The 14,023-nt window shown below is 42.9% G+C and overlaps 1 protein-coding gene across 8 annotated transcripts; it reads left to right on the top strand.

The window, feature by feature from the left end:
* Window positions 1-2,202: 2,202 nt before the first annotated feature.
* Window positions 2,203-10,324, top strand: LOC120656810 (protein REVEILLE 6-like). Of its 8 annotated transcripts, none has more exons than XR_005667998.1 (10): window positions 2,203-2,565; window positions 3,822-3,879; window positions 4,197-4,320; window positions 4,452-4,574; window positions 4,676-4,798; window positions 5,183-5,292; window positions 5,654-5,737; window positions 6,404-6,492; window positions 6,567-7,219; window positions 10,301-10,324. XR_005667998.1 is itself a non-coding variant. In XM_039934994.1 (9 exons), the coding sequence occupies exons 1-9, from the start codon at window positions 2,405-2,407 to the stop codon at window positions 6,580-6,582; spliced, it is 864 nt and encodes a 287-aa protein (XP_039790928.1). In that variant the 5' UTR covers window positions 2,205-2,404; the 3' UTR covers window positions 6,583-7,241. The 8 variants fall into 8 exon arrangements, 1 of the variants encoding a protein (XP_039790928.1); XR_005667999.1 differs by having other exon boundaries at window positions 6,404-6,497; XR_005668000.1 differs by having other exon boundaries at window positions 2,204-2,565; window positions 4,679-4,798; window positions 6,404-6,497.
* Window positions 10,325-14,023: the final 3,699 nt, after the last annotated feature.

Genomic DNA, 14,023 nt, shown 5'->3' with positions numbered 1-14,023 from the left:
TGACTACATCAAAGGATTCGGCCTAGAAAACCATCCTACTATGGAAGTGAAAATACATCATAGTAGGAGGTTCTATCCAACATGAAAATAAAATGCAGGTAAAAATGCACCGTAAAAGTTCTCCATATTCCTCTAGGATTACACTCGATTTCTGTAATAAAAACGCGAGTGAGCCTGTCATGGGAGACACGGAGACAAGGAGAGGGAGACTGGCTCTTGTCAGGGGCGGGCTCAGGATTTGAGAGGTGGATATTCAAAATTTCAAAAGATGTGAAAAAATATTTGACAGCCCAAATTTTATAAATTACAATAATAATTTCAAAATAAAGATTGAATTTATCACTAGTCAACTTACTTTGCGCTCAGGTTTGATTTCGCTCAGGCCTGTGTTTCTGCTTGCTCGCCCACACCCCAAAGAACACGGACTGCGGAGCGGTAGAGCTGTGGAGGCCCTGCCGCCCCGACGAAGCGGCAGTGCCATGCTCTGGACACACGCACCACGCCATGCATGCCTGAGCCCTGCACCCCTTCCTAGCTACGATGCTAGCCTGGCCGATGTCCGCGTCTCGTGGCCCGCCCGACTGCCAAGCCTGTGACGCCGTCCGTCCGCCCGGTCGCAGAGGCCCTACCGCCGTTCGTCCTCGCGGCTGATGAGCCCCTGCCTTCATATGTTCGCCTGGCCTCTTTGCGCCCTCACCATCCGGATCGCCGATTCGAGGAGCTAGGGTCTTGCAGCTAGGGATTGGGAATCGAGGGATTGAGAGGGCACACGAGCGCTTGGCCTGTCAATCAAGCTGGCTCGTTGGCTACCTGACCGCTAATGGACCTGTGGGCCGTCAGGTGAGAAGGGGTGGGACATAAGCTGCTATGATTTTCCAGCACGAAGCAGAAACTTGAAGTTTGGAAGCATATTATTTTGTGTAATATTCCTATTTTTGCTCCATATACATATATAATACACTATATATAAATTTTTTTGCCACAAATAATGTGTATTCAGTTGAATACCCTTGGTATACCGTAGGCCCGCCCCTGGCTCTTGTAGGTAAATTAAAGGCTGACAGTGACTGATGGGTTTTCATCGTTACCAGCGTGTACCTAATACTTAGGTGTGCTACCGTGTCTGTGTGCACAAAACTTTTTTATCATTGAATGTCGACAGTGATTTTTTAAAAAACGAAAATGGCAAAACGCTGACAGTGATTGTTTGATACGTGCGCGCAGTGTTGCCTTGTTAATTGGGGTAATGATCAATTGAAATTGTTTCACACTCTTGCACTCATCTCCATGGTCAGAGCTTGGTTAGTTCCCAAAATATTTCCTAAAATATCCGTCACATCAAATCTTTAAACACATACATGAAGCATTAAATATAGTTAGAAAAAATAACTAATTACATAGTTCAACTGTAAATGACAAGACAAATCTTTTAAGCCTAATTAGTCTATGATTGGATATTAATTGCCAAATAATAACGAAAGTACTACAGTACCCAAATTCAAAAAATTTCGCAAAATAAACATGGCCTAAGAAAATAAGCACGAAATGCAACTTTGACTTTTGGTGTTGATTCTCCGTATTAATGATCTGTGCGTGAATACTCAGATTATTATGCTGTATGTTTCCCTAGAGACATGTAGCACAAGCTATCTCACCTCAACAAGCAATTTTTTTTTTGCAAACTCTTGGCCATGTACTATGCAAGAACAGTATGCAACCTAAAAAAAAAGTACAGTATGCAGCCGTTTAACCCAAGTACTGAATGATCCTCCTCCTCTTTTCGGCTCATATCTGATGCTTAATTTCTACGCATCGTGCACGTATTATAAGCGTGCATGGATTTGATGTCATCGGTTTATCGGACGAAGAAGTCTATTGTGTTTGTGTCCCTTGGTCGGCATTGACAGCAGCAGCGACTGCGAGCGAGCGCACAGCAGCAGCGACTGCGAGCGAGCGCACAGCAGCCACACAAACCCGCCGTGCCTGGCGAGCGAAGGCGAGAGCGCGACAGGGACGGCGAGCAAGTGGGCGGCAGTGGCAGCCGCCCGCGCAGCCACAAGCGCTCGCCTCGCCTCGCCTCGCCCGGCGCTCGCAGTCGCGTCGCGCGCACCACGGGAGAACGGGGCGTCCAGGCGCTGGAACGAGCGCGCGGGCGCGGCGCCACCACTCACATCATCACAGCCCCGGAGGCCCCCCCAGCTCCCCACCCACCCAGCGCCACGACGCCCCCACGCCAACGCCACACCACGCGGACCGCAAGCCGCGCGGCAGCTGCTCGCAGGCTCACAGCCAGCCAGGGCCTCCTCCACCTTCCTCTCCCACTCCTCCCTGCGAGCGAGAACACGACGCGACCGTCACCGCACGTTGAGAGATCCCCGCCTCTCGGGCCCGCTCCCCCTGCTCGATGGTCTCCGCCAGCACGCCGCCGCCGCTGCCGCCGCCGTCCGACGCGGCCGGGTCGGGGGAGGACGCCAGCAAGAAGGTGCGGAAGCCGTACACCATCACCAAGTCGCGGGAGAACTGGACGGAGCAGGAGCACGACAAGTTCCTCGAGGCCCTGCAGCTGTAAGCAGACCGCAACCCGTGACCTGCAGCTATTCGCCGGCCCTGGTTTGGTTGATTTTGTAGCGCACGTTGTTGTTCACACGTCTGAAGCGTCGGCTTTGCAGTGGGTTTTGTTTTTGGGTAAAGATTTGGATGTTTCCTGCCCTTTTTGATGCGTTAATTATTTCGTGGTGAATTTTAATGTTTGCGCATTTTTTCTGATAAACTTGATATGGAACAGTAGTTTTTTTTTTACTTATTTGGGATTTTTTTCCTTTCATTTCTGTAACCCAATTTCTTTATTAATTATTTGGGATTTCATTCTAGAACTTTGTCAGTTGAAGATTGTCCGGTCCTTTTTTTGGTGGAACATAGCGAAAAATGATTTATATTCAGCTACTGTAGTTTATATGCAGAATATGTAAATCCAATTTCTGATTTTGGAACATGGAGATGAAGGCACCTGTGCTTTCTGCTCAACTATTCTGGTGTTATACCATTGGCGGTTCTTTTTTTTCATCATTTTTTCCATCTTTGTTTTGGGTTCAACTTAGGACTTTAGTATTTGAAAAAATTTCAGTTTTTCATGTGGAACATACGAAAATAAGATGTATAGAGTTACTTTGGTTCACACAAAGAATGTGTAGTACAAGTTGGCAGCATCCAAACTGTTGATGTTGGTACTTACAACTGATGAAGCCTCTAGTGATCTCAACTGGTGGTGTCGTTTGGCTGGGTAGGGCACACGCACCAGATTCTCTAAGCCGGCAAAGCATGTGTTCTTGCAATTACACTACCGACACAAGTTAGTCAGGACCCAAAAATCATGCATCTCCTCAGCCCAATTGAAAGGGCCTCATGCATCTTTATCAGCACATGCTTTGCAGATAGCCGTTCTGAAATGCCCTCACACGACTGCTCTCGTTCTCTGCTTCATAGTATTTTGATTGCTATTATTGACTTGGACCTGATTGGACACACCTGAATCTGTGGACATCTTTGAGCATCATAATTTGTAGTTTATGATGCCATTCTCTTGGTCCCCAACTCCCATAGTCTCCTGTGTTCACATTACCGCTATTTCTGTATGGCGTTCTTACCAATGTGTATGAAGGCAACCTTTTGCATATGGTTGTGTCCATAACGTGCCTGGTTGCTCCAAGAGCACAACATTTACTGTGCTTTAATCCATATACTTGGCCCAAATAATTGTCAGAGAATTAAGACTGCATCTTGCATGCAATATTCATGCGTAAACCCTGTTTCTTTCCTTTCAGCTTTGACCGTGACTGGAAGAAGATAGAGGCTTTTGTTGGCTCCAAGACTGTCATACAGGTATTTGAGTTATAAATGGAGCTAGAAGTTGCTTAGCTGTTTAAGAACCCTAGTAATCAAAACATTTAGCTTATCCTGTAATAAACCAATTGAATTAATACATCATATATTCATATTATTAATTCAGACAGATACTGATTAACAAATAACTGAAGGTTTTTCCATGGTTGTGATCTTTTCTCAGTGTAACAACATTGAAAAAAAATGCAGTTGGCTTGGATCTCTTCATTTGCTGACGCTCTTTTTCTCATTACTGCATTATCAATTGACTCTATTGCCGAACCATTTTCATTTGGTACTCCCATATGGTGTTGTAGATAAGGAGCCATGCACAGAAGTACTTTTTGAAGGTTCAGAAAAATGGAACCAGCGAACATGTCCCACCTCCACGGCCAAAGCGAAAAGCTGCTCATCCATATCCTCAGAAGGCCTCTAAGAATGGTGATACTTCGTATCCTCAGAAAGATTAAAAACAAGCATATCTCTCTCTCTCATGCTCTGTGGGGGTATCAAAATTACCAGCACCCCCTGTATATTATATTATTCTTTAATGTCCTCTCCCTGACTTGCAGAACCAAACTATGGACTTAAGACAGATTCATCTTCCATCCATAGGAACTCTGGCATGAATGTGACTGTTTCTTCATGGGCTGTTAGTTCCATCCCACCAGCCGTTGCCTCGTCGATGATGAAAGGTCTGTATTTCAGTGTGCTTCTTCTGTCAAAAGGTTTTGTTTTCTCACAAAGAATAGGTTTTGTTGGAACATTCCTCGGCTGATTCTTATCTTTCACCCAGAAGATTTGGGTCCTGGAACTCTGGGTCCAAACAATTTTTGCTCAAGCAGTACTGAAGTCCCTCCAAGGACGTGGCAACCTGGTGAAGCAAATGATCAAATAAATCAAGTTCCGTCACTTCGCCGTCAGTACCTCTTGTTATTTCTGCTGATTATCTTACAGTTCAAAATAATTAATCAGATTCTGCTCACCTCTACTATTTCTAAGACTAATGTTTTCATCATCCTCCCTGTGTAACTTTCTTGTGAATTTGTAAGATTCAATCTTGAAACAGCTGCCCCCTTCTTTAGAATGAACTGAGCTTTTGATAATCTCCTCTGATCATGCTTAGCATGCGTACATTTAGATGGTGTAACACAAAACAGCACAATCCATTTCTTTGCACTATTATTTTCCATTTTTTTGCTATTTCCTATATGGAAGTTTTGTCTTCAATAAATTATTACATTATATTGTTCATACTGGCATTGCTGTTGATTCAATGCTGTCTTTCGAATATGTGATACAGTTATGCCGGATTTTGCGCAAGTGTACAGCTTCTTAGGTAGTGTTTTTGATCCAAGCACGAGTGGTCATTTGCAGAAACTTAAGGAGATGAATCCAATTGATGTTGAAACGGTATGTCAGTCATGGATATGCCTTATTTTCCTTTTCTCCTCATAATCACGAACATGTCCTAAGTCATAACTCGTCAGCAGTAGTATTGCACCATTTCTCCTCCAAAATAATCCATTCTGTCAAATCCTTAGTTACAAAAACACAAGATAAACAATGTTCTGCTAATTATGTACTGTAGTGTTGCCTGGAAATTAGTTGATCTCTCCTCATTCAAGCATTCGACAAATCCAATAGGCATCATTTTTTGTTATATCTGTTGAAAACAATATGTGGCATGTTGAATTCATCATTTCTGAAAAATTATGGTTTAGAATTCTCTGCCTGTGTTCATTGATTGATATATGTGTCTATTTTCCATTAGGCATTGTTGTTGATGAGGAATCTCTCCATCAATTTGACCAGTCCTGATTTTGAAGATCAAGTAAGTAGTTCGACATGTCTTTAGGTGATGCCTTTGTTAACCTTTGTTAATTTTCTTGCCACTGGTTGATGATTTTGTATTTCGACTTACTAGTAATTATTATGTTTTTTTAGTTGTCTGCTTCATGTTGCAGTGTTTGGCTGTTAACAATTTCTTTATGATAATTGTGTTCAGAACTTCATCCATCACGTTATTCCTATTTTGCTGTGTATATACACTAGAGGTAGCCAATTTTACAAATCCATTCGCTCAGCATGTAAAGAAACTACACATGATTTGTGTAGTTTGCCTTCCTGACCTTTGATGTTCATGATCGGAACTGGTGCTTCTTCCAGCGCTTGCGAATTGTGATGCCAGTACTCAGTAGACCAGGCCTTAAATTGTGACCATCTTATATCACAAACTTTTGATGCCGTGGTACCCACATTGCATAAGTGAGAAGACACAAGATTAATCTATGCTAAGCATACAAGTTTAACACAGAGTAATCTTCAGAAAGTTGGTCTTCAGTAAAGAACTGATTTGTGCTAAGCATATCAGGTTAGCCAAGCACCATATCAAAGGGAAACGATTTGCTCTGCTACTAAACTATGGCAAATTCTAGAATTGCATCATCTAACCAGGATGCAATTTCTATTGTTCTCAATTGAAAAAAAGGAACTGAACTGTATCCTATGCATTTTATTGCAGAGGAAGTTGCTGTCCTCATATAGCACTTCTGATGGACTTGAGCTAGGGAGTTCCAGGAGTTCAGCTCTAGCGACGAGTAGACCTTTCATGTAAGGTGTGACTTTTTGTTGTTCCCCTCCACTTTTCTCCTACAATTTACTGACAAGTTCGCAACTATTTACAGGATTAAAGGTGAATAGTACAGCTAGGTCTCTCGGCGTATAATTTCAGTTTGACAGACCCTCTGGATGGTGCTCTGCCGTAGCACCGATGAGCAATGAAGGCACTTGCACGGTTGCACCTATGTGCTTCCTGCGCTTCAGGCCTTCGGCTGAAGATCGTGTAAAGGTGCAGCCGTGACCTGTGTAGAGAAGGCTTCCGAAAGGTGAGATTGGCCTGTGGCCTGATGTGTATATATAATTTTTGCCCTGAAGCGTGTACCCTTCCTATCCTATTGCTACCCCAAAAGCTCGGCCATATAGATTCCTGAATGCTGCTTTAGTAATGGAAAGAGCAATGGGAATTTTGAGTGTACCGATTGCTCCCTTATCCCTCCATTGAGTTCTGTTACTGATATCAGTTCGGTTTTCTGGCTGCCATCTGGTATGGAGCTTCTGCCCGATGTGGCCATCTCAACCTGAGCAAGCATGTCTGTGACTTCCACTTGAGGTGATCATAGTGCTGTAAAGCGGTTTACCTTCCCCATTCAAATGTTTCTTGTTCCTATGTATTATGTATTTTGCATCAGGTGTTAGCCCGTGTGTAAGAGGGGGAAAATTCAAAATGTAAAGGAGACTTGTGCACTAGCATTACCATTTAAATTCTATATGTGTAAAGGTGTCACACCCGATTTTAAGAAGAAAACCGAATGCATAGCTATATGTATGCCAAGATCAAGTTTCATACATATAGAGACATCATAAGTGAATAGTCAGCAACAGTATCACGTAAAAGAGAAAAAAAACAACAAATAAAAGACTATCAGAGTTATACAGCTTATTCTGGAAACGCAGACTCCAAACTTCACAGGCAATCGACTGGGGGTTGCGTACGCCTAGAACTCAGCATCATCTTCAAAATACTTCACAGCAACTTTTCCTTCTGAGCAACAGTAAGCAAGGGTGAGTACACTTATGGTCGGTACTCAGCAAGGCCACAAGAAATAACCAGAAAGTGATTTAAATCCATCTTTAAGTTTATTAATCATGTGAGGGTCCAAGCCGCTCTTTACCGCGAGCACGGCTGATATATTAGTTTTACACTCTGCAGAGGTTGTACACTTTCACCACAATTCGCGTAAAAGTTCCGAAGAACTTTGAACCCAACCACGCAATGTGCTAGCTAGGCACAGTATCACACTTCCGAGGTGTGACTGCATAGGGACGCTACGAGGCATTTACAAAGATTCCCTAATCTATGACAATCCGCTAAGGTTTCAAGTCAAAGCGGTCATAACACTGTCCTAATGAGGTGGTACCTTGCCAAAGGACCATTAAACAATACCAATTGCCCCAAGAGGACCGAGCTATACCCCATCGATGCATCCCCTCTTGCCCTTTCGGTAAGACTGTCACAAGCTAGAGTCTCTAATTAATCAGCCAAGACCAGAGCCATGTAGTATTGTAGTTGTACGGTTTTCTTGGGTGGTTCTCCATGTTCCAATTAAATCAAGTACTATTGTATATAAGAATAGATAGAAAGATGGTTAGGGTCACTTGCCTTTTTCCAACGATAAGCTACTCTTACTGCTCTTCACTGCTCTTTAGCTTTTGCTCACTTGCAATTCTTGATTCTTCAAGCTTCAACAACGATCCTTCTACTCGAAGCAATCATCGGGCAAACATACAAAGCAAACAAAAAGATACATTTATGAACAATACACCAAAACAAAAGAAAGACTTTAAAAGGGTGTACTAAAGGATAGGGGTCACTGCTACGGTTACGAGAGCGCAAGAAACACGAAAAACGGAGCTAAAACGGCGATTCTATGGGTTAAACGGTGAGTCAGGAATTTATTAGTCACGATTAACCAAAGGGTTAAGGACTAACAGAAAAGATTTGCAAGACACAGAAAACTGTGCTCACAGAGGATAACAAGGTCATAAAGCTATCGCACACGTTGCAAGGATCACGTGAGCGCGAGAATCGATGAAAACGGAGTTGAAACGAAGAAGTTATGATTAAAACAGGGTTCTAGGGACTTATCAGCGATAGATTTGAAAGAAAAGGGGCTAGCTATAAAGAAACCAAGGACTAAAACGAGATTAAACCTAAACTATAGGGGCTAGCTTGCAAAACTACGCACTAAGGATGGCGGGTTCTATTTAGGAAAAGCTCAGGGTATTTTCAGTAAAGATTTGGACTAAAACAGAAATAGTTTTGAACTGCGATGGACGGAGGGTTGATTTTGGAAAAATGGAGGGGTTTATTTGCAAAAATGACCACAGTTGACCGGTATTTTGTTTAGTTGACTCGGGTCATATTAGATCTGGGCCGCTGGATCTAAATCGGACGGCGGGAGTGGATTGGGGTGGGCTGGCGGCGGCGCACGGCAGAGAGTCTCCGAACTTCGCCGAAAACGGCCGTCCGGGGCCCGAAATCGAGCGCGACTAGGCCGGGGAGCAAACGCGCGCGGCGGGAAAGTGATCTAGGGCAGCGGCGCGGGCTCTCATGGCCGGAGTGGAGCTCGCGGCGGCTCATGGCGGGGCGGCGGCGACGGTGAGCAGGACCGGGCGGAAACAAGTGCGAGGGAGGGGGAAACGGGCCGGCGAGTTCCTCTACCTCGACGCGAAGCTCCGAGATGGTTCGAAGACGACGGGGGCGCAACAGAACGGCCACGCGGTGGCGGCTCCGAGCTCCAATCGGCACGGAGGCGGAGGATAGGGTTTTGCGCGCGGTAGGAGGCGGCGGAGCAGAGCCGGCGGGCGCGGGCGCGCGCACAGGAGCGAGAAGGGGAGGGGAAAAAAGGTCGGAGAGCTCCCTTGCTACCTTGCGAAACACTAGGGCGGTGAACTTGTCGAGGAGAAGGCACAGGGTCGACGGCGAAATGGCGACGACTCGCGAGAAGGAAGACACCACTACGAAGAGGACGACGAGTTGAGCACTAGGGTGGTGTCGGATTTCACCGGAGATGCACGGATGCGGAGGATGGTGGGATTATGGGGAAAAAATTATTTTAGGGATTCCCAAACAAGGAGCCTCCCTATTGATAGTCTATATTTTTGTGTGGAGTTGCCATGAGAGGTTGGTTTAATATATAGGCAGAAAAGTCTCACCATCCCACATCAACTAGCAATATGGTATTAAACCTCCCTCCATGCTAATGAGCTTTACGTGCCTTTAGCCCATTAGGGAACACACGATTGGGCCCTTGAGGTCCATTAGAGATTTATGTACTTTTGATAGACTTAGCACATTTAAAATTCGGAATTAATTTTTTTCTAAATTAAAATAATTCTAGAAAAATCTAGAATTCATATTTAAAGTCCGAAAAATATTCCAAATGGCCCGAAAATTCTAGGAAAAATCCTAGAAATATATTGGGACCTAACGAACTCAAATAAAATATTTGGAGCTCATGAGAAGATTTGGAAGAGCCTCTAAAAATTAGATTTTTCTCTAGGGAAAATGGGAAAAGAATCCAGAAAATTCCGGAAAATTCCCGGGAAGAACTTTTGATGATAGAACACATTTTGAAAGGTTTTCACACTCAACAACACTATGCATGTGACATGAATGCATCACCAGAAGAACAACATCATTTAATTTGAAAAACAACCAATATTTATTTTCTTTTACACTAAATTCTCTGTGAAGAAAAATAAATGTTGAGAAAATTTTAAATTGTGAGAAAATTGTTGTTTTATTTTTAATTTTAATCAAATCCTGAAATTCAAAAATTTCAGGATGTGACAAAAGGCAACCATCAACATGTCTTTTCCACATTTTTGGTGGTTACTCCGGCAATAAGTTACTTCCAAGGGTAATAGGGTGTTTGGTTTGAGGGATCGCCTCATTCTAGAGATGAGATGGTCCACTATGAGTTCATGAATTATGGTGGGATGACTCCACCCCCAGTGGCGGACCTAGGATTGGAATTTAGGGTATGCCATGTCAAAATTTTAACATACAATTCGGTATTCGGTACAATTTAAAAAAATCGGTACACAACAAAAAAAATTCCACGAGCAATTCGGTATATGAGAAATTAGGTTCAATACTTGCATAGATTACAATATAAATAGTAGAAGCACATTAAGTCCTAGAATGCATAAAATAAGCTTACAAACCTACGATAGTTCAAAGAGATTACCTTATTTCTTCTTATCAGATCTACGCTTCCTAAAGTTCATGAAAGTATCAATTATATCATCTTCATTCACTTGAAAAAAGATATCTCGCTCGATGAATGTGTGTAGACAATCATCCAAAAGACTATCTCCCATCTTATTTCTCAGCCTAGTTTCACAAAAGTCAATGCAGAGAAGACCCTTTCAACACTGGCCGTCACCACCGGTAGAATCAAGACCAATTTGAGAAGATTATAAACCATATCATAAACATTATGCCTCCCAGTTTGAACTAGCTTAACTGAGAGGTCAACAAGATTGGTAAGACATTTGAAGCTGTCCTCCTCTTTAATGTCATCAATATAATTATCAAGTTGCAATTCAAGTTTGAGCAAATCCAAGTCAGAGAAGTCATTAGGGTAGAAATCAGCAAGCCTACGTAACTTTTGAGCATCAAAGGAAGCAAAAGAATCAACAGGACTGAAGGCTGACATACAAGAAAGCAACTCCAAATTAACCTCATCAAATCGATTGTCAAGCTCTTGACTGATATGATCAATGACCCCAATAAATACTTCTCTTCTAAAGTGATCATCTATTGTTTGGTTTCGGGCAAACCGTGCAGATCTTCCATAAGGCACATACTGACCATCCATTGCAGGAACTTGGACACCATATTTATTGCAAAACAAAGTGACCCGTTGAAGAAATTGATCCCACCCATGAGACCTCAGTTTTTTGCATTCTAGTCTTTGCCACACGAACAAGTGATATCGCATTAAAAATATCTTGTCCTCTTCTTTGTAAGCACTCAGATAATTCATTTGTGTATCCAAGAATAATAAACATCAAGTGTGCAGCAAAAACAAAGTCAAATGACTCAAATACTCCAACTATAGCATGTATTTTTGGCCAATCGCCCTTTTTGTGTTGGATCTTCTCCAAGAGTAATGAGTACGTCTCGAATTGTGGGATACATAGCAATAATGTTGACAATAGTTCTGTAATGAGAGCCCCACCGAGTATCACCAGGCCTAGGTAATCCCCTCTCTTGATTTAACCCACTCCCAGTTTCAAGTTCATCACACTCAATTGCTTTCATGATACTTTCAAGTCTAGAATTCCTAATCATGCCATGACGCTTACAAGAAACTCCAACAATATTCAGCAAGAGAGATACTTGATCGAAAAACCACACACAATCATTATTTCCCTTGGCAACAGCAATAAGAACTAGTTGGAGTTGATGTGCAAAACAATAAATATAATAAGCAGAAGGTGATTCTTGCATAATCAATGTGTTCAGCCCTTTAATATGTCCTTTCATGTTACTAGCTCCATCATAACTTTGACCACGAATCCGAGTGATGCTCAAGCCATGACTAACAAGTAATGCTTCAATTGCTTCCTTAAGTGATTGTTGACACCAAATTTTGGCACGTGTCAAGAAGGCGTGTTGAAGAGGAGAAAAAGTTCTGCGTTGTACGATCAGTGGATTTGGGAGGATGATCGTGTGATACGGTCAAAGATCTTGCTGACCGAAGGAGAGGAAGTTGACCAGATATTTTGGCTTCGGTTTGGCAAGAATTATCTTGTTTTTAGAAGTAGTTTTTATTTCCTAGAATAGAATCATACTTTGCCATAATCGGCTAGGATTGTGTTAGCAAGGGGTATAAATATGGACCCCCGAACTATTGTAAAGATTGATACACATCCAAATAAATAAACTTTACTATTCGTAATTTACTTTCTCGTCGGCGACTTCGCCATCCTTTTTTTCGGCGAGTTCTTTCAAGCTAATCAAGAACGTCTCACATTCGAGCGACTTGGTTTGCTGGTGAGTTTTCGTTTACCGAGTAAATCTAAGCTTTAGCTTTCCGGGCGCATCGCTGTTGCTTCGTTCAGATCTATTTAAAATTTACCGAATTTATCTAAAGTGTCCCCACATAAGTAGAAACTAAATGTGATACAAATATCAGTCCCAGGAGGCTGATAACACATTTATTCAACAGATGGTACAATCACCGTATAAACCTCCGAGGAGGCGGACACTCGATACAAACGATAATAAGTAATAAAACAGCTACGGTGATACACCAAAGCACGACTCAGACAGTCTCCATCTTGGGCTCAGAGTGATGCACTAGCAGAATCATCTTGCAGAGGGCCAACACCACAGGCAAGGTTGGGGTTCGGACGCAACCTCTACTCGACATATTTAACAACAAAGTCTGGATCTTCTTCTAGAGAAAAACCACAAAGATATATCGAGTGAGTACAAAAGTACTCAACAACTCCAACCCCATCCACGGAGAGGGTAACACAGATATGCGCAGGATAAATCAAGGATAGGGCTGAGGTTTATTTGTGGTAAAGCTAGATTTTACACATGCAGGGGTTTAGTTTTAAAAAAGGTTTTCTTAAAGCGGTTCCTTCTTAACTGAATCATGAGTGGAGTTGATCCTACACAAAGAATCCAAGTTTTAATGCTACCGGACTCCTCATCCGCAGTAGCTCACGGCACAACTGCCGGACACCTTTCCAAAACAACTCACACCGTGAAAACATCCCTCCCAAAAGTCTAGTTGTGTGACCAAACCGTAACCCGCTCAATACCGTGAGCACGGCTATTCAAATAGGTTTTACACTCTGCAGAGGTGTGCAACTTTACCCACAAGTGGGGTACCACAGCACGATCACCTTAGTGTCGGTGCAGATCCCATCAAAGCCATTACCCACCTTAGCTAGATCTGACTAGCCAACACGGGCTCTACCAAGGGGCCATTGACCTGACACCGAGGTTTAACCGGGGCATAAGTCACCACGACCTTATCCCTTCTCCTTGGTCACCCGTTGCTCTCAGCTCTCCTGATGGCTATCAAACTAACTAGTGCGGTTTATGCTAAGCCGTTGCCACATACAACGGTCGAGTGGTTTGCACGATAGTTGAGTCAGGCAAGATGACACATCAATTCGGTCCTTAATTGTGACAGGATGGCTATCTCCCATCCTCCTTGCTCTACCACAATGGTACGAGCCTCCAACGCATGACAATCCACCCAGGGAATGCCATTCATCCATCCCATCTTAACATTTTATTCTTTATAACCCAATTTCCCTTTTCTCAATACTCACGCATTTTCCTTTTTATAAAGCATGTTGCAACCATTTTAGAGTGTAATAAAATGAGTACCGAGTCCTAAGCGGCGCTCTAGCAGCAATCAACATCCAAATAGAATAAATCATATTTAGACCATGTTTTCAGCAGTAGAAACATATGCAATTTTATAAAACAGGCCAATAGGTTGTGTTTATAAAACTGGGTTGAAATATGCAATCAAAGGATGAGATT

Source organism: Panicum virgatum, chromosome 1N, assembly GCF_016808335.1.
Source record: "Panicum virgatum strain AP13 chromosome 1N, P.virgatum_v5, whole genome shotgun sequence".
Lineage (NCBI taxonomy): Eukaryota > Viridiplantae > Streptophyta > Magnoliopsida > Poales > Poaceae > Panicum > Panicum virgatum.
This window is presented reverse-complemented; position numbering and strand designations above follow the sequence as displayed.